The sequence below is a fragment of the Narcine bancroftii genome, chromosome 5 (assembly GCF_036971445.1).
Source record: "Narcine bancroftii isolate sNarBan1 chromosome 5, sNarBan1.hap1, whole genome shotgun sequence".
Taxonomy (NCBI): Eukaryota; Metazoa; Chordata; class Chondrichthyes; order Torpediniformes; family Narcinidae; genus Narcine; species Narcine bancroftii.
The window spans coordinates 90,452,354-90,473,093 of NC_091473.1; the positions used below are offsets into that span (position 1 = coordinate 90,452,354).

The 20,740-nt window shown below is 42.7% G+C and overlaps 1 protein-coding gene across 10 annotated transcripts in view; it reads left to right on the plus strand.

The window, feature by feature from the left end:
* The window catches only part of alg6 (ALG6 alpha-1,3-glucosyltransferase), a 66,876-nt gene that overhangs the window by 32,088 nt on the left and 14,048 nt on the right, over positions 1-20,740 (plus strand). For all 10 annotated transcript variants that reach the window (XM_069938309.1, XM_069938315.1, XM_069938317.1 and 7 more), the window contains 3 exons: positions 11,967-12,052; positions 17,275-17,359; positions 20,147-20,217. In XM_069938309.1, coding sequence (XP_069794410.1) covers positions 11,967-12,052; positions 17,275-17,359; positions 20,147-20,217 — 242 coding nt within the window. The remainder of the gene's footprint in view (positions 1-11,966; positions 12,053-17,274; positions 17,360-20,146; positions 20,218-20,740) is intronic.

Consider the following 20,740-nt stretch of genomic DNA (forward strand, 5'->3'; position numbering starts at 1 on the left):
ATCGCCATGAGAGACTGCACCGCCACACAACCCCCCCCCCCAGAACTGGCTATGCGTCCCGCCGCTTGGGCGGGAGGTCTCGGCGCTTGGGCACAGCCGTTCAGCAGCAAGTTCAGGTGGGCCGCCTTCAAACGGTCCACTGTAAAAAGTTCCTCCTTCCCCCTATCCCCCCCCGTCACGTCTAGAGTGAAATTTCCGCCGGATCACTGGAGGACCTTATACGGACCTTCGTATGGGCGCTGTAGTGGTGCCTGTTGTGGTCCTCTCCGAACGAACTCAAGCTGTGCCGAGTCCAGTTCCTTGGGGCAGTGGGATGGCCGGGTGCCATGGCATGATGGGGATCTCCTGCGGAGATCCACCACTAGGTTCCTTGAGTGCTGTGCCCACTTCTGGGCTGAAGAACTCGCTGGGCAGGGAGAGTGGTGCACCTTATACCAATTCTGCCAACAAGGCTTGCAGGTCCTCCTTGGGTGCTGTCCTGATCCCGAGGAGGACCCAGGGCAGTTCGTCTGACCAGTCCGGGCCGGTGAGACAGGCCATGAGAGGGGAATTTAGGTGCCCATGAAACCTCTGGATTGCGGGTGATAGGCAGTGGTGTGGTGGAGTTTAACCCCCAAGAGTCTCGCCAGCTGGGCCCATAATGCAGAGGTAAATTGGGCACCCCTGTCACTGGTGACATGCGCCAGCACGCCGAACCGGGTGAACCACTGGCAGATAAAGGTCCTAGCGCACGTCTCCGCCAAAGCCTTTCTGATCGGGATGGCCTCAGACCATCTCATAGGTCGGTCCACTATCGTAAGTAGGTAGCGTGCCTCTCTGGATAGTGGCATGGGGCCAACGACATCAACATGGATGTGCTGGAACCTCAGCATTGTCGAGTCAAAAGGTTGGATTGGGGCCTGCGTGTGCCTGTGGATCTTGGTGCAGTTCCTAGCCAGCTCGCCACCACTTTCTTAAGTCCGTGCCACACGAATCACTCCGCTACCGTCCACACAGTTATCTTCACCAAGGGATGATCAAGGTCGTGGACTAGACTGAAAACTCTCGCCCTCCATTGTGGTGGGACTACCGGGTGCGGTGGGCCTGTGGAGACATTGCAGAGCAGCGCATCTGGGCTGTTGGGGAACTGGATATCTTTGAGGTCGAGGCCCAAGATGGCAATCTGGAGGGCTTTCTTCTCTGCGTCGTACTGCTAGTCTTGGGCTAGCTGTGTATAGTCCAGGCCAGGGGCTACAGTATTGATGGATGGGCGAGAGAGTGTGTCCGCTACTACGTTGTCCTTGCCTGCCCTGTGCCGGATGTCGGTAGTGAATTCTAACATGTAAGAGAGGTGGCTCTGTAGTCTGGCTGACCAGGGGTCCTTGGTCATGGCAAGTGCTGGGGGGGCGGGGGGGGCACTTGTGGTCCATGAAGGCTCTGTCATTCAGGAAATAGTGGAAATGGTGGATGGCTAAGTACAGCGCCTGGAGTTCCCGATTGAACATGCTGTACTTGAGCTCCGGCTGGCGCAGCTGCTTACTAAAAAAGGCCGGTGGGTGCCATTCCCCATCCAACCATTGCTTCAGTACCCCCACAACCGCCAGGGCTGAGGCATCCACTGAGAGCGCTGTGTGTGCCTCTGGGCATGGGTGCACCAGCAGCATTGCACTGGTGATGGTTTCTTTCATCGCTGTAAACACCTTGTCCGCCTCTTCCGACCAGGATAAAGCTTTTCCTTCGCGGCAATCAGTACGAACAGTGGATGCATGGTACGGGCAGCGCTGGGGATGAACCGATGGTAAAAGTTCACCATCCCCACGAATTCTTGTAGGCCTTTGAGGGTGGGGAAATGTTGGACGGTTGTCACCTTTTCCAGCGCCAGAGCGGCTGCTGAAATGGTGGCCCCAGGAACTGCAGCGACTACTTTCTGAATTGACATTTGGGCTTGTTGACCATGAGGCCGAACTCCTCCAGCCGGGCAAACAGGGTGCGGAGATGAGACTTGTGTTCTTCGCGATTGCGACTGGGGATCAGGATATCGTCTAAGTAGATGAACACAGAGTCCAAGTCCCTTCTCACTGCGTCCATGAGGCACTGGAACCTCTGGGCCACATTCTTTAGCCCGAAGGGCATACGGAGGAATTAAAAAAGGCCAAACAGGGTGATGATAGCAGTCTTTCCAACGTTGTCGGGGCGCACTGTGATCTGGTGATATCCCCGCACCAGGTTGACTTTGGAAAAGAGCTGCGTGCCGTGGAGGTCGGTCGAGAAATCCTGCATGTGAGGGACTGGGTACCTGTCGGGAGTTGTGGCATCGTTTAGCCGTCGGTTGTCTCCGCAGGGTTTCTAGCCTCCTGACGATTTGGGGACGAAATGGAGTAGTGAGGCCCAGGCGCTGTCTGAATGGCAGATGATCTGAACGGCAGATGATCCCCAACTCTTGGAGCCTTGAGAATTCCTCCTTCGCTTGCTGTAGTTTATCGGGGGGGGGGGGGGGGCAGCCGTCTGGGCTTGGCGTACAACGGGGGGCCTTGTGTGGCGATGTGGTGGAAAACTTCATGTCTGGGGAAGGCAATATTGAAGTGTGGCTCCAGGATGGTGGGGAATTCGTGGAGTATCTTGATGTACTCATCCCTGGCGGCAGCGATTTCTGCTCTGCAGGCGTCTGCAGTGTTCAAACGCACGGAGTGGAAGGTGCAGGCATTGACCAGCCTCTTGCCCTTTATGTCGACCAGCAAGCCATGAGCCCTCAGGAAGTTGGCCCCCAACAGCGCAGTGCCCACTGAGGCCAGCACGAACCTCCAGTGGAATTTTTCTTTGCCAATCTGGATCTATGTCCTGCAGATGCCGAAGGTCTTGATGGTGGAACCATTGGCCGTCCGCAGGGTTGGAGCGGGCGATCGGGTGCGAGTCTCTAGCGCTTCAGGGGGTAGAACGCTCTGCTTGGCCCCTGTGTCCACCAGGAAACGCCGGCCGGTGGACTTGTCGGTGACATGAAGGAGGCTGTTCACGTGGCCAGCTGTCGCAGCCATCAACAGTGGCTGGCCTGGTCGTTTCACTGAGCCTGCAGGGTTGGCGGATTTTACAGGCTTCGGCTCCCCAGTGCTGGTGGTAGAAGCACCAGGTCGGATGGCTCTATTCTGGCTTGTGCTTGGGGGCAGCTTGCGGTCGACTGGTTCCTGGTCTTGAAACCTGTTTGAGGGTGGCCTCGTTCTCCCTCTTTGTGCACCAGAGGGCATCTGCTCGGGCTGCGACCTTGCGTGGGTCCGTGAAATCCTCGTCTGTCAGGAGCAACTGTATATCTTCTGGCATTTGCTCGTCGAAAATCTGGCGGAAGAGGAAGCAAGGCTTATGATCCTCCGCCAGGGCCAGCATTTCATAGATTAATACCGATGGGCTAGGTCCCCAAGCCTGTCCAGGTGCAAGAGCCTGGAAGCCCGTTGCTGGGGGGTGAGACCAAATGACTCCAAGAGCAAGTTCTTGAGGGCAGCATATTTACCCTCAGCTGGAGGGTGATGGATGATGTCATCCACCCTGGCTGCTGTGTCCTGATCCAACGCGCTCACAACTTGGTAGAACATTGTGGCGTCCGCTGAGATGTTTCTAAGATGGAATTGTCCTTCTGCCTGCCCAAATCACATCCGCAGGCGATGGGTCCAGAAGGGGGCAGCTTGACTGCCACCGCGTTAACCTCAGCCGAATCGATACTTTTGAGTCCAGAAAGGTGTCTGGGCTCGTCGGGGTCACCACTGTGGCGCTCTGCACTGTTGAAGAAAGCACAGTCAACACGTTGAGGGTTGTTAATGACTGTTTTTTAAAATTTAACGAGCGCCCCTTTAAGGGCAGCACGGGCTCAGTCACCACGTGTATGGTGATGTCATAATTGCTGCCCGAGGCGCGCACTGAGAGGGAGGTTTGAATCAGGAAGAACCCCTGATGGCGCCATCTTCCCATGGCTGCCCCGCCACATGGTGTTACACGTGGGGCCGGTTTGCCGTGAGAGAGTGCGCCGCCGCAGTACACTGTTTCTCCAGCATTGTCTTTTCACACTTTGAACATAAAATTGTTTTAAAGTTGTAGTTGATTAACTTTGATATTGATTCTGTTCATGCGTGTTTAGAGTGGAAGTGCTTCAGTTATTGGTGGATTTCATGTATTTGTGACGTCTCAGTTTCTGGCCACCATCCAAATTTAAAAATCAACATTCTTGCTGCTTGTGATAATAAATCAAGACAATCTCCATACTCATTCTGCTAACATATACAAATACTTCACAATTGATTCTCTGACAAAAATTGGAAGCAACCTTTCTACATCCCAAGTATCCATCACAACAACAATTGGAAGAAACATTTCCCTATCTGGCTGCCCAAACAGATCTATACTGTTGTCGTAGCTAACTCAGCACAGATGAGGAATGGAACTTGTAGCTTTGTGTCGGTTTGTTCTCGAACCATATATGCAAAAGAACAACTTTGTTATTTCTTAATGCATTGTCGTGTAAAAATATGCAATAAAAAATTATCTGCAGAAAAGATTAATATAGATAATTACTTGGAACTGAAGAATTTTCAGTCAAAAAAGATTTTGCAACTTGTTACAGCTTTCTTCTGTTCCTGGTTTAATCAGATACCAATTGATAAGTTGACATGATAAACATATCTTGTTTATTAAAATATATCCTGTAAATATTTATTTAAGTTTTCGGCTGTCTTGTAGCAGGATTGGAAAGAAGACTTTAAATTGGTATGCAACTGAAATTCTTTTTGTCGCATCCTTTGTAGAATTTAATAAATACACATAATTACTCTGAAATGCAATGACCAAGTGGCCAAAAGTTCATGTTAATAGGGTGATAATGCAGAGTTGCACCAATGATCCAGAGGCAGGAGTTCAAATTGTAAATTATGATTTAGTTAATGAAGTAGATCTGGAATACAGCAAATTAGTGTCAGTAAAGTAGTAATGAAACTAATGATTAATCGTAAGAAACTAATGACCACCTTAATGTAATTTTGACTTTGATCCCATAGCTATGTTGTTGACTCTCCAAATTTTGGAGCAAAAAGCTGGAGAAGCTGGCCAGTTTAAGTTGGCATCAGGTGCCAGAGGTAACTGAGAGAACGGCGAGGCAATGCTCTTTGGTAACTGGCCTAGCTGGTCCACCATCCCCATATCTTCAAATGTGTCTGCTTGTAAGTGCTGGGGATCTGGTTTGGAGGAGCCAAGGGGTGTAACTGAAATTGGCAAAAGTGAATAGCGAAGGTTCACCAGAAACTGGGTCTATGGGGACGTGTTCCCTTTCAATTGAAGGGAAGAATAGCAAACACCAGAGGATGTGCACAAAGTAAAGTGAGGGAAGTTTCGGGGAGACATCAGGGGTATGTTTTTTTTACATAAAGAGTTGTGGGTGACTGGAATTCCTTGCCAGGGATGGTGGTGGAGGCTGAAACATTAGGAGCATTTAAGAGATTCTTAGACAGGCATCTGGATTGAAGAAAAATAGAGGGTAGTTTGGTGGTAGTTTGTCAGAGTCTTTTTCACACATGAAAACTCTTCTCCTTTCTGCCATCTGGCAGGAGGTACAGTAGCACTTGGGGCCTTGCGTCGTGAGTGGGAAACTATTTTTTTCCCCCCAAAGCCATCAGGCTCCTGAACTCCCAGTACAGATGTGGATAGTGCATATGTCTTAGTACCTTAATAATGCTTTCCTAACTTACATCTCTGTAACTATGCTCCGTGGTCCTGGAGAAAAGCTATCTCGTCCTACGGTGTGAGCATGGAATGAACGATAAATAAAATCGACCTGAACTTGAATTTAACGAGGTTAGCCTGATTGAAGACTCCCACAATGATCAGAAAGGGATCCAGATGTGCTGTCTCATGGCTGTTTATCACAGTGCTCAGTCCCTCCAGTGCCAGCCAGACATTAGCCTGGGGAAGAATTTACATTGTGACTAGGATGATGGCGGTGAACTCCCTTGGCAGGTAGAATGGGTGACACTTGATAGCCAGATGTTCCAAGTTGTGGGAACAGAACTGGGACAACTGTCACGTTTGTGCACCACAATGACACAAACGCTGCCTCCCCTGGTTTTTCCAGACACCAGTGTTCAATCAGCACGATGGAAGGTGTAGCCCTTGGGCTGCAGCGCCACATGACTCTCTGCTGTTGAAGTGTGGCTTGGAGTTCATCAAGTTTGTTGTACATTGGCCAGGAGGATGGAAGGGAGCAGAAGCCTCAGATCCTGGCGTCTCAGCCTTTTGAAACTGATATTAGCATAACTTAAAATTCAAAGGGTGGTACTAGGCATTTCATTGTCACTGGAACTGTCAGAGGGGATAGCACCATATAAACCAGCTCTATGTCAATACAGCAGCAGCTGACTAGATGTGTGCAGCAATAAACCTTTCATAAAAAGAATCCTGTGCTCCTTGTGGTCTGTGCTCACAAACACCTGCTGCTTTTTTCCTATCCTTGCATGACTTGAGCATGGTATCTTTTTGGTAAGAATTTCTTGGTACTTATTGGATTGACTATTGCCATATATAGATGCAGCAAAAGCTAAGTCTTTTAGAGACTACTGGGGGACTTTCACTGAGGATCTGGTAAAGCAAATGCATATAGATTTGTGCTTATTACAGTATCTTCTTTGGCTTGGCTTCGCGGACGATGATTTATGGAGGGGGTAAAAGTCCACGTCAGCTGCAGGCTCGTTTGTGGCTGACAAGTCCGATGCGGGACAGGCAGACACGGTTGCAGCGGCTGCAGGGGAAAATTGGTTGGTTGGGGTTGGGGTTGGATGTTGGGTTTTTCCTCCTTTGCCTTTTGTCAGTGAGGTGGGCTCTGCGGTCTTCTTCAAAGGAGGTTGCTGCCCGCCGAACTGTGAGGCGCCAAGATGCACGGTTTGAGGCGATATCAGCCTACTGGCGGTGGTCAATGTGGCAGGCACCAAGAGACTTCTTTAGGCAGTCCTTGTACCTTTTCTTTGGTGCACCTCTGTCACGGTGGCCAGTGGAGAGCTCGCCATATAACACGATACAGTATAATATTACAGTATAATATTACAAATACTAACATAATAAAACTGCTTCAAATGGTAAAATTGATTCAAAGAATGGAGAAAATGGGACAAGATTTTGGAGTGTTTTCATAGTTGCACTGTGAATGGAAAAAGGTTCAAGCTCAATATACAAGGGATAGAAGAGTATCTTAGCTGGGGAAACTGCAGCTTCATGCCACCAGTGACCCAGGTGCAATTCATGCCCTTGGTGTTGTCTGTATCAACTTTATATATTCTCCTTCTGATCATAAGGGTTTACTTCAAGTGCTCTAATTTACTCTCATGTCCCAGAGATGTATGGGTTGGTAGTTTAATTGGCTGCTGTCATTTGCTCCACTGCGTTGGATAATGGTAGAATCTAGGATAAATTGATTGGAATGTGGGGATAATAAAAGGGAAGAGGTCAAGATTAGAGTTTAGGGGTGTTTGATGCCACTTAGATCCTTTCTTTGTGGTGCATGATTGTATTTATACTCTTTGGATTTGCACGGTCTTTGTAATTAGGCACTTTTACGCAGCCTCTGAGAATCAGAAAATTTTCGCAAATTTTCTACTCCGTTGGCAGTGTAAACAAAATGTTGAGACGGAATTTATTACGTAAATTCCATCCTGTAATTTTTCCACCAGGACCCCAACACATTTTTAACGGAGCAGCTGCAGTCTAAATTGATCGCAGGCATGCCGCAAAAATGGACTCCTAGCCCCAGTTGTCTGTTGCCCCCCCCACCCTCATCTAACTCCAGATACAGCAGCAGGGGTGCATTGTTGCCAAGCCCAGAGTTCACATGAATGCCACACCGGCTCGCGGCGAGAAGCACGCGGCGATGGCTCAATGCAGGAGCAATGGCCATCTTCCCCCACGCAATTGGACTGCTCTGCCAGAGCCAGAGCGGTTCCAGCTGCGTGGGGGGAATCATTGATAAGGAAAATGGCCATTGCTCCAGCATTGAGCCAGCTACCACCTGGTTCTCTCCCACCGGGTGCTGGGGTTACCTTTCCACTGAAGGTAAGAGAGGACACCCATGGGGGCGAAGACAGGGTCAACTGGGGATGACGGGGAATGACCTACCCCCAACTCAAAGGTCCAGCCTCTGAAAACACCGCAACTCTGAAATCACTTCAACTGCAGTATAAATGCCCTGCCTGTGTGAACGGCCCCTCCGGAGTTAAGTATGCTAATTTTTTTGGTATTTCTCCTTTACTTCTGTGAAGAAATTTCCAATTAAGTCTTACTCTTACTTCTAATGTCAAAACTGTTTTTCCTATCACAGTCGTCTTTGTATTTTATTGATACTGCAATACAGGTTACAAAAGTGCTGGAGAAACTCAACAGGTCATGCAGCATCCAGTAAAAAGCAATCAACATTTCGGGCCTGAGCCCTTTGTCAGGAATCTGACGCCTGAATAAAAAGTGTCTGATGGATGCTGCGTGACCTGCTGAGTATCTCCAGCTCTTTTGTGTATTGCACTGAACTTATCTGCATATTTTTGTGCGTAACTGTTTCTCAGTGTTTGAACATCTTTTCCTGGGCTCCAAAAATGTTTCTGGCAAGCTATTATTTCTCCCTACTTTCCTATCAGATTGAATGAAAAATTATTGCACAGTAAGCTAATTTATACTACCTTCAAACCATAAAACAGTAAAAACTTTAAATACCCTTAAATTTTTTCATTCCTTATCAATCAAATTTTTTAAAATTCTAGTTAATGTCAGCTAAGTTCTGTAATGCTAAATAACTAACCTTGTTTTCTACATTCAGCCTTGTCATTGTAAAAAATTAGAGCATTGTGTTTTGTCTTGCTTGTTTTTTTGTTTAAAAATAACTGATTAGATATATTTTGTGGCCTATTTTGATATTCCAAAGCATTCTGTGCATGACCACTAGTCTGTGCTATTGTATAGTTTAGTAATTCCTATCACAAATATTAGAATACTTAAGTTGTTATCTTTATTGGCACTTGTATTGTTTAAATTTAACATTGTCCAATATTAGCAAGTTAAGTGTTGTTGTTTCAGTAGCAGAGTTAAAGATGAATTTTAGAAACTTGAGTCAGAATGACAGATTTAATATATCAACGTTGCTGCACCTCTGGGTGGATATTTCATGATGCTGACTCATTGATGAGGACCTTTGTTCACATGAGCAGTTTATCTGAAGATGGTTGCATGATGGGCCATTGCATCATCTACTTTGAATGGTTGGGTTTAGTCGAGACAGAAACATGAAGGCACAATGGACCAATATTAAATGGCAATGGTGGGCTGCTTGAATTTGCTATTTAGCTACCAACTAATCTTTCACAACCTTCTCCAGATTTCTCAGCAGCTTCCTTGCCAACAAGAAGCAGGATGGTTTTAGTAAACTCCTCTGTGGTGTAGGGCCTTTGGGTGTATATCCCAGCTAATAAAGTTTTGATAGCTGATAAAGTTATATCCCCTGCTTTCATCAATTATCAAAAACATGAACGTTTGTGTCTCTGATATTCAAAAATATTAAAACTACATTATTAACAATTTTGTAGAAAAATATGAAAACATGCAATTCAACATTTAAATAACTATTTAAAAAGATAAAGAATAATGACTAAAAAGATAGCTTGTATTCTTGCAGCTGTTCCCTCCAATAATATGTCTGGAGTTGCTGTTCCTGTGCAGGCCTTAACCTGGCATAAGTTCATCTGGGGAATTATAGAATGTCAGTGCTCTACCATCAGACTTCATAGCACTATAAAAATGGGCAATCAGCTGTCAAGAGGTTCAGTACCTCTGTTTTTGTGCATGTGTGGAAATGCCAAACTTGTCCACATTCAGGGAAATAGCAACAGATAAAGAAGAGGTTACTTAGGATGGATGGTGAGATTATAGCGTGTAGTGTGGTACATTTTTCAGTGATGTAAAATCCATTGGCTAATTACATACATATTTTTGGGTTGTTGGCTGATTCCCTAGTTTGTCTCTTGATATATTGGTATTGTGGCAGCCCGCAATTGCGGAGATCAGGCTGGCACATCGCGCGGCAGCAGATGCGGACAGAGATCGTCAAAGCAACTCCCAGGACAATGAACTGGCAGGGGTAGAAGCTGGGGCAGCATCAGACCAACAGCCCTAAAATGCTGTTGGTCAAGCTGCCCAGCTAACTCAGCAGAAACAGGCTGGGGAAGAAGGGCATTCATATGCATGGATGTTCCCGCCTGTTATTGTTATTTATATGGCTGACTCAGTCAATCAGCAAAAACGGCGGGCACTTGAACAGTATAAAAGTAGGCTTTCCAGCCCTAATAAAACAAGTGAGCTTAACCTGCCACACTGTGTGTGTGTGTGTTTCTTTGTAGCGGTTGGCTACCATTGGTGACCCCGATGGTTTAGAACGAATCTAAACCTAGTGATGGAGAATGAAGCAGCAGTCAGCCTGAAGTTCCCGACCTTCTGGGCAGTTCGACCCAGCATGTGGTTCGACCAGGCGGAGGCTCAGTTCCAGATCCGGGGCATCATAGCAGAGACCACCCGATACTACCATGTGGTCAGTGCCCTGGATCCACAGACTGCAGACAGAGTGGCCAACTTTATCCACAGACCACCATTGGAAGGCACTTACACTGCCTTCAAAGAGCTATTAACCAAGACGTTCGGACTCTCGTGGCGAGAGCGAGGAGCATATTTGCTCCACCTGGATGGGCTTGGAGACAGATCCCCGTTGGCACTCATCAATGAGATTCTGGCCCTCCTGCGAGATGAGCAGCCCGGCATCATGTTCGAGCAGGTGTTTCTGGAACAGATGCCTGAAGACATCCAACTGCTCCTGGCGGACGCGGATTTCACCAACACCCCCCCCCCCCACCCCAGAAAGTCGCAGCAATTGAGAGCAAAATTGTTCTACTGGCACTACCCAACCAAATTCTCGATCTCTATTCTGTGTTCTGACTCAACATTTTCAGTAATTCGGCCAATAATGGTGGATATGTCATCTAATTTGTCGATTGAGTTGGAGCCAAATTTGGCTCCTCAGTCATGGTGTACAGGGAGTGGAGAAGAGGATGAAGCACTCAGCCTTGGGTTCCCCTGTGTTGATGGTCAGAGAGGAGGATGTAATGATGCTAATTGGCATCGATTGGAGTCAACTGATGAGGAAGTTGGGATCCAATTGCAGAAGGATGAACAGTGTCTCATAGTCTTTAGTTTGGTCATGTGTTTTGCTGATATGTTACTGGTATGTTAAATGCCACCACGATGCTCTTGAAATGGAATAAAATAGCTTCTTCACAAAGAATTCAAGTGAATATCTAGGAATCTCTAACTTGCTACAATGATCCCATGGGCAAGGGAATAGTGGAGAAAGCAGGTAGATCGTAGGAGAACTGGTAAATATTCAGAATGTTTGTATCCTGCAATTTAAAGGGAGCAATGATGTCCATGACTACATATTACATGAAGAATACGAGTTTGATGGATTTGTAGTCTTTACTCTTTACATGCTCTTCAGCATTATTTTTATGAATGTACACTTTTGAACCTTCTTTTCCAATCCCAGGATCATTGGTCACCCTTTTTGAAGTCTTATAGAAATTATGATCTTAATAATTGTTTTCAACAAATATTTGCTTTTAAAGAATTTCAGAATAGTTAAAATATGTAAGGATATTACATTTGTAAATATGTATGAATAATTTGTGCCAACTGAGTGAAAATAATCCAGCTGATCATTCACTTTTCAAATTCATGTACTGTTCACATTCTGCATGGCATTAGGGTCCAAATTTCATTTTGGCATATTGATGGACTGAGGAACCAATTGAGTAAATTGCTTGTGTTGCACATGGTAAATGAAGAGTTTAAAAATTCGAAGGAAATCCAGCTTCATTCTGATCCAAAATGATATTTTGTAAGACATTGTCTGACAATTGGTTTCATGTGTTTCTAAATAGGATAAAGTTGGAAATATATGGTGCAGTTTGTCTGTAATCTTGAAGGTGAAAACAATTCTATCACAACAGACACAGATTTGGTTCAGGTAATCTTTTAGTTTTTGTTGAACAATTGTGTATGGTTTAAACTTTTCTCAGTTGTTACTTCTGCAATTGATGAGTTGGTATTTTTAAAGTAATTGGAAATAACAATCTTAATTTAAAAGTTTATATTTAAATAGAAACTGGTTTATTCTTTCTGTTTCTAAAAAGCTTCTTTGATAATGTTAAGATCAGTCAATGTTGTGTATTCAAGAAAGATGTACCGTAATACCAAAAAAGATAGAGATCCAATACAACTGTCATATCGTAGACCTATTTCACTGTTAAATTCAGATTTATAAGATCATTGCCAAAGCCTTGGCAAATAGATTAGTGAAATTTTTGCAAAAATTAATAAATATGGACCAAACAGGCTTTGTGAAAAAGAGACAATCTGCTGATAATGTAAGTAGATTGTTTAGTATAATTCATCTGGCACAAAAGAGAGGTAATCTGAGTGTAACTGTCACCTTGGACGTAGAAAAAGCACTTGATAGACTGGAGTGGGATTTATTTCCTATTTAAAGTACTGGAAAGATTTGGATTATGGCAAATTTTTATAAATTGGATTAAGGCACTGTACAATGATCCTAAAGCCAAAGTAGTGACAAATGGACAAGTCTCTGCATCATTCCAGTTGACAAGACCTTGTAGACGAGGATGTCCGCTATCTCCAGCTCTTTCCATTCTAGCTATGGAACTGCTTGCAGAAGCAATTCAGCAAAATTTAGACATTAAGGGGTTTGGGGTCAACCAGAAGGAATACAAGATAAATTTATTTGCTGATGATATATTGGCATATTTGGCAGAGCCAGTAACTTCATTACAGAAACTGTTCTCTAAACTGGAAGATTATGGGGAGATGTTGGGTTACAAAATAAATTGGGATGAGTGAAATTATGCCACTTTCAGAAGGGGATTATATGCTGTGACAAAGAGACCCAATTTAAGTGGCCATTCAATGGAATAAAATGTTTAGGTATACAGTTTAAAGAATTTGTATAAATTAGATAGCTCCCCTTTGATCGAACAATTAAAAAATAAATATGGAATCCTTACCAACACATTCTTCTGCTATTTTCAATTAAGAGCATACTTAGGGGAAAAATTGGGGCTAACAATGTTTTTTATCAAAGTGTAGTGATGTGGAGGCTCTGATTTGAAATAGATACACAAAAAAATTCACTTTGGCAGCGTACTTCTTACTTCAAATGGGAGCCCCTAAACAGGGGATTCATAAGTCTAGACAGCAATGGGAATCAGACTTGTATGTAAGTATTGATGAGCAAAACTGGTTTGATTTATGTAAGGACAGTATGACAAATACAATAAATGTAAGGTATAGATTAGTACAATACAATTTTTTGCATCAGATATATCTCATTACAGATATTAAATAAGTTAAAGTCAGACTTATCAGATAAATATTTTAGATATGGCGAAGAGATAGGAACTTTCTTCCACTCGACAGTCATATTCCAAAGTGAGACCTTTTTGGGTGGATTTAGGAAATTTTTTAGAACAGATTATTGGAATTCCATTTCCACAAAACCCAGAATTGTTTTTACTGGGAAATATAATAGGGATAAGACTAAAATTGGAATTATCTAAATATCAAATTGAATTTGTTAAAATTGCATTGGCAGTGGCCAGAAAATGTATTTGCTTCCATCTAGATATGGCATGCTGGAATGCAGAAATGCATAGCCGTGTTCCCATGAGAAAATTACTTAAAACCTAAGAAATAAGTATGACATATTTCTCCAAATATGGAGACCTTAATTGCAGATATCAGGTGTAAATCATTAGTTGAGTTTTTCCGTCCTTGAGTCCACGTTAACCTTCTCCAAAGTAAAAGACTAGTTAAATAATGAAATGAAATCCATGGAGTGAACAGTGCTTTCCAGCAACCTTTTTTATTTTTACACTCTGTCTTTCTTTCTTCTTCCTTTTCTCTTCTCACATACTTTCTTTTGGGGTCTTTTGGGTGGGTGGGGGGTGGGGTTTGGAGGGTTTGGTTTACAAACATGCAGCATAAATTTGTCCATGTATGTATTAGTAATTTTTAAATTTTCTATTTGACTACATGTATGGTGTAAATTTTTAAAAATAAAATATTAAAGAAAGATGTACCATAATATGAGGATCTGTGAAATGGCATCAATTTCGGTGGCTAGGTCATTTAGCTAAAGATGGATAACAAAAGGAAGGGGTGCATGGACCTTACTCAATTTTTACTTGGAATCCTAGTCATGAAGTTGTGCAACACAACAGGCCCTTTCGCACATCACATTCATGCTGACCTTTAACTTTTAAGTTAATCTTATTGATTTGTCCCTTTTTTTCCAGTACAGTAGGAAGGGTTCTTCTGTGAGCAGACCAACATAGCCATTGAGCATAATTTAAATGTTCTTTAATGTAAAAAGTAATGAGTTGGATGAAAGGGGGCAATGAATCAACATACAGGAGGGAGGTTGAAAACTTGGCTGAATGTGTTAACAACCTTGCACTCAATATCACCAAAACCACAGAGCTGATTTAGGAAGGGAAAACTAGATGTGTACGATCCAATGAACATCAAGGGATCAGAGGTGGAGAGGGTGAACAAAGTTAAATTCCTAGGAGTTACTATATCAGAGGACTTTTCCTGGACCCAACGTATGAATGTCATGATTAAAAAAGCCTGTCTCCGCTTTTACTTTCTTGGGAGTTTGCAGAGGTTTGGTATGACAATGAAAACCTTGGCAAACATCTACAGGTGTGTAGTAAAAAATGTGTTGACTGGCTGCCTCATGGCCTGGTATGGTGGCACCAATGTCTCTAATTGGAAAGCCCTCTAAAAGGTAGTGGATGCAGCCCAGTACATCACAGGCAAAACTCTCCCCACTCTTGAGAAAATCTACAGGAATGCTGCCGAGGGAGAGTAGCAGCAATCATTGAGGATTCACACCACCCAGAACCTGTGCTGTTCTTGCTGCTGCCATCAGGGAAGAAGAATAGGTGCCACAAGACTTGTACCACCATGCTTAGGAACAGTGGCTACCCCTCCACCATCAGACTTTTAAAGAACAAACTCAATCAGAGACTTTTTTTAAGGACTTTTACTTTGCACATTATTTATTGGTGAATGTTTATTTTCTTTATTGCACAGTTTGTTTGCATTTCCTTCTTGTTTACATTTCTCTCTTTTGTATACGCATCTTTTCTGAGTACAGTTTTTTTTTGCACTACCGATAAGTAGAAATTCTGCCTGGCCCGCAGAGAAAAGAAAATCTCAGGGGGTATTTGATGTCATGTGTTCTCTGTTGATAGACCTGAACTTTGAATTTACAGTATATAGGGTTTCAATGAAAAAGGTCAATTGACACCAAACAAGAGTAGTATGATGGCACTGTTGTGGGGTTCATTCAGGAATCAGATTGCTGTGAGAAAGAACTTGGCTTTAGAAACTATTGGTATGTGGGTTCACATCTTGATGGAGGAGGGATAAGAGTGTGTGTCCGGGGTGAAGTTTTTCAATATATTGGCTGCCTTTCCAAAGCATCATGCATGGTATTGCAGCTGCTCACCTGAAGATCAGCAGAAACGACAGAAGGAAGTGAATGCAGCGGAGCATAATGCAAACTTCCCTCCAGGGTAACTAAGGAGAGAATGTCCCCTCAAATATCAATGTAGACATCTGTATGTGGAGCCAAAGGAGATGGACAAGGCCTTAAATTAATATTTCTCACTTGTGGAGGAGGTTATGGAAGATGGAGAATTTAGGGAAGAGAATAGTGATGTGAGAAGAAGTTGGTGTCTAAAGCTTCAAAAAGGTGGATAAATCCCTGAGGCCTAACCAGGTGTATCCAAGGGCACTGTGGAAAGTTAGGGCTCTGGCAAAATTATTTGTATTATCATTAACTTCAGATAAGGAACTGGAAAGTTGTGAATGCGGTGCCTTTACTTGAAAGAGCTGCAACGACAAGCTCAGGTAATTATAGGCTGGTGGGCCTAACTTCACTGGTGAGAAAGTTACTAGAGGGTGCTCTGAGTGCTGGGACCCAAGCTAAAGACTGATAACAAATAGTCAACAGAGCCTCGTATGGGAAATATTATCTTTTGAATTTAATTGTCTTTTTTTTGTTTTGAAGAAGTGACTAAGATAATTAATGAGAGCAAGATGGTAGATGTTATTTACATGGCCTTGTAAAGTCCACGTCTGCGTGGGTTTTTCCTGATGGCTCCAGTTTCCTCCCACCATTCTAAACTTACCGGAGTTGTAGGTTAATTGGGTGCAATTGGGTGGCACGATCTGGTGGGCTGAAATGGCCTGTTACCGTGCTGTATGTCTAATGGTCCACCTTGTCCAATGGTCCAGAAGATTAGATTGCATGGGTTCCAGAGTGAGTTCACCAACTGGGTACAAAATTGTCTTGGTGGTAGGAGTCCGATAGTGTAGCAGATGGTTGTTACCCAGATTGGAGGCCAATGACCAGCAGTGTGCATCAGGGATTGGTGCTGGGTCTACTGTTGTTCGTAGTTATATGAATAATTTTGGATGAGAATATGGTTGGTACCAATAAAGGGCCTTTGACCCGAAACAGTAACTCTGTTTCTCTTTCCACAGATGCTGACTGCCATGACCTTTTTATTTAGCATTGTGTCTAATTTTCAGTATCTCCAGTTTTTGATGATTTTTTTTGGAAGTTAGGTTTTTCAAAATATTACAAGTTGTTTTTAATCAAGTGGCGATACAGATCTGGGCAATGTTCTTGAATTTGGGTAGATTAGTGTTTTATGTCAAGCCCATTCCAGATCAATGATTCTTCACATATTGTGGGGCTTGGTTAGCATAGCGGCTAGTGCAACAATGTTACAGTACCAGCAATCGGGACTGGGGTTCAAATCCTGCGCTGTCTGTAAGGAGTTGGTACGTTCTCCCCACGTCTGCGTGGGTTTTTCCTGATGGCTCCAGTTTCCTCCCACCATTCTAAACTTACCGGAGTTGTAGGTTAATTGGGTGCAATTGGGTGGCACGATCTGGTGGGCTGAAATGGCCTGTTACCGTGCTGTATGTCTAAATTTAAATTTTAAAAAATTAAAAATTTGATTTCTTGATCTTGAAACTTACTCAAAAATATCATAAGAAAAATCATATGTATTAATTTCAAAAGACAAGTCTCTTTGTATTTGATTTGCAGTTATTTAATTAGCTAGTAATTGAATAACTTTTTTCTTTTGTCAGTTTGGCTGCAACACTTTTGACACTTTTGCCTACGTGCGTGAAGCTGACAATTAATCCCACAATAAAAGGATTCAAATTTGCACTGGTAAGTCTTTTTTTTCTTTAAAATTTGGTCCCAATTTATGTTTATTACATGCAACTTTTTAGCACTAATTTTCCTCTGACAATAAGGATGGGCAAGAAACTGAGCTGTGTAAATGTGCAAAAGTGCTGGAGAAACTCAGTAAGTCACTCAGCGAAGACAAGTAACCACCGTTTTTGTCTGAGCCCTTCAGGATTGTCTTTCGATTCTGTGTCCTCCTGATTTATTTAGAGGCAGCTGTTCTCAGCTAAAGGCAAAATCATCAGAACTCACACCTTTCTCACCTGACAGTGGCTTTGCAAAACCATACTTCATGTGTGTTTCCTGTGGAGTCAGTTTGTGGACAGTTGTGGTGAAGCGCCGCACAGTTAAATGCTCACTTTTTTGTTTTGTGTGACAATTTGATTCGCACTGAGGGAAAATCTCACTTGAAGAATGATATCTGACTCATTCTATCTAGTGTTGGTCCATTTTCTCTAATCCTGTTGTTCACATTGGTTTCCTTTCTGGCAAAGATCACTTGACAATGATGCGACAAATGAGAAATTGACTTTATTTTCCCCTAGATTAAATTGCAATAGGATATCTGAATTGCAAAGGGTTGCTTAACAAAATCTACAGTGTTCTTGCTTTGTGGTACTTGCATTCTGCAGTTCACTTATTTGCCCATTTGTTAGAATAATACTTAGGAAATGTTTTATTTTGTGTTTCGTCCTCTGACTTAGCAGTAAGGTTTATGAAAACCCATAAAGAACAATTTAATCTTCACCTTTTAGATTTTGCTCTTTAGCTTGGCATTTATTCAGGGAATGTCATCCAGTGCATGAACAGTGAAAATGAAGACAGATAATGACAGGATTCTTTCAAGATGTAAGCTTCCTTTTGGGATAGAGCAGAATGGGCCACACTGCAGATACTCTAATGGAAAACTGTGCTTCTGTCTTCTTCAATAGCCTGGTGGATATTGAATGCAGAGTCCAGGAAAAATCTGCTTCTGTCATTGGCGTCATACTGACCGAAGAGTCAAAATTGATTGTTCCCACTTTTGAGATTTGTCTACCCATTCTTGGTAGATGTGTGCCTGCTGGCACACGTGAAGTATGGTTTTACTAATTCACCAACACTCACTGGTCAAGATTGATGGTTTAAATGAAATTCCAGAGACCAGGCATCTCAAATGCAAGTTGAGGCCTGCAGGAAAGAAGGAGAAAGTAAGAGGAAGAATATCCTTGAGGGTACCATTTTAAATTCATCTTGTTTGTTTTTGTAATGTAGTTGTGACTTTGTATTAAAATATTTATTTTCTGTAAGTTTGTGCTAAAAATAATTCCTGACTATAAGCTAACAAGGTTTTAAAGCAATAGTAATCAACTAAAAAACACTCTTTAATGCCTATAAATCATTACCACTCTTAACAATTCAGATAACTATAAGTAGATTGGATGGGAAAATTGTGTCTGGAACATGGAATTATTTTTGCTTGATCATTTTGGCTTTATGAACAATCTGAACAAATTCAAAGAGCATGTGGACTAATATGATGAATTGCCATTTCTGCATCTTTTATTTCCATATAGGTGAATGTTTGATTTTCATTGTGTTATGGAGGGGCAGTTGCCAAGCATCTTATCCCAGAATAAAGGAACAATAATAGACTTATTTTAGTAAAGTCCTCTTGCTGTGGCAGGAAGTTGGGATAGACTGTTCTCCTGATAGAACTTCATTCTGTCCTTTTGTTTGAAAGGGAAAGGAAACAAGTTTGGTCAACATTGCAAGGGTGGTCAACCTATAAAAGATTTCAGAACAGCATGTAGAGCAGGTGTTTGACAACTGCAGATGAGTGATGGCCAGACCCCAAAGATTGCCAATCCTTATTTTGAGAACAGCTGATTTAAGCTCAGTTTTTAAAAAATAAAGTAATGGGTTATGACATCATGCAATTCAGTCATTACTGATCATGCCAGTAAGTTGGGAAAGGAAAATCAGACAGAGCCTCCATTCCGAATTGTTATAACATGCATCTGAGTGCTTTGTCTTGCATTGAATTTTGGGAGTTGAGATGAGAGTTTATTATCATATATGCACAATGTACAGAAGCACCAAAATCCTTACTTGTTGCCAAACTGGTACATAAGGTTCACCAATGACAATAGTATAAATTAAATTACCACAATATGCCAAGTCAGAAAAAGAGATAATAAATATGAAAGGTAAATAAATATTCAAAGTTGCAGATAGTGCAAGAAAATATCCAGACAAATGTTTTGGTAGCCCCAGGGTAGTTTATGGTAGGGTCATATGGGGGAGGTTCAAAACCTTCCAGCTGTTGGACAAGAACTTATTTACATCCCTCTTCTCATTTGGCAATGATCACTAGATCTGATGTACCTTGTGCTGATAGGCTATCTTTTATAAGTATTGGACTGTGCTGTGGCTTGCACCTCCACATCTCTTAAAAAAATTATGCAATCTGCTTCAATGAGGTAGCATTATTATTCTAGCTCCTGTGTACTAAGTTAAAGAGCACATTTAAATAATGATGAAAGCTTCTGGATTCCATCTGGCAACTGCCACACTTGTACATCTGAAATCAAGAAATGTGTTTCTGAAAAATTACAGGAAACATCCTGAATTAACAAGACTAATGATCACACTAAAATTTCTGAAGCTTGTTGGCATTTGTGACACTGTACAGAAGAAACGAAAGTTAGAATTGGAAGAACATATAGTTTCTTGCAATGTGTAAATGGTACAAACTAAATTTAACATTTTTTTTTTTGCAATTTCTAGGTAAATTGTTCCTTGTCATTCTTCCTGTTTTCATTCCAAGTTCATGAAAAATCTATACTTCTGGCTGCTGTGTAAGTTTTGGGAATCTGTTATTTTAATATGCTATAGAATACAAACCAATAAGCCATGTAACGAATGGTCCTCCGTCTCACTGAAGTGGGTGTTCTTTAAGGTCAATAATCCTGTGTTATTTTGCTTTGGAAGAGTGTCACAAACCAATCCAACCTCCGACCACCTCCTCCACCCCTTCACTTGTATGCAAAAATGAGAAATCTGCATTTTTTAATAATAACCTTTTGTCAGGTGCAGTCCATTTAGCATTGGAAATGCTGTTTCGCATTGTACTATTAATGATTTAGATAAGGGGATGATACAAAACTGGGTGGCAGTGTGAAGTGTGAGGAGGATGTTAGGAAAGCAGGGGGTCTTGGACAGGTTAGGTGAATGGATGGATGCATGGAAGATGCAGTTTAATGTAGATAAATGTGGGGTTATCCACTTTGGTGGCAGGAACAGGAATGCAGATCAGTTTTTCTTTCAACTCATCCCACTACCTCCAGATTAAAGGAGTAGCCATGGGTATCTGCATGGGTC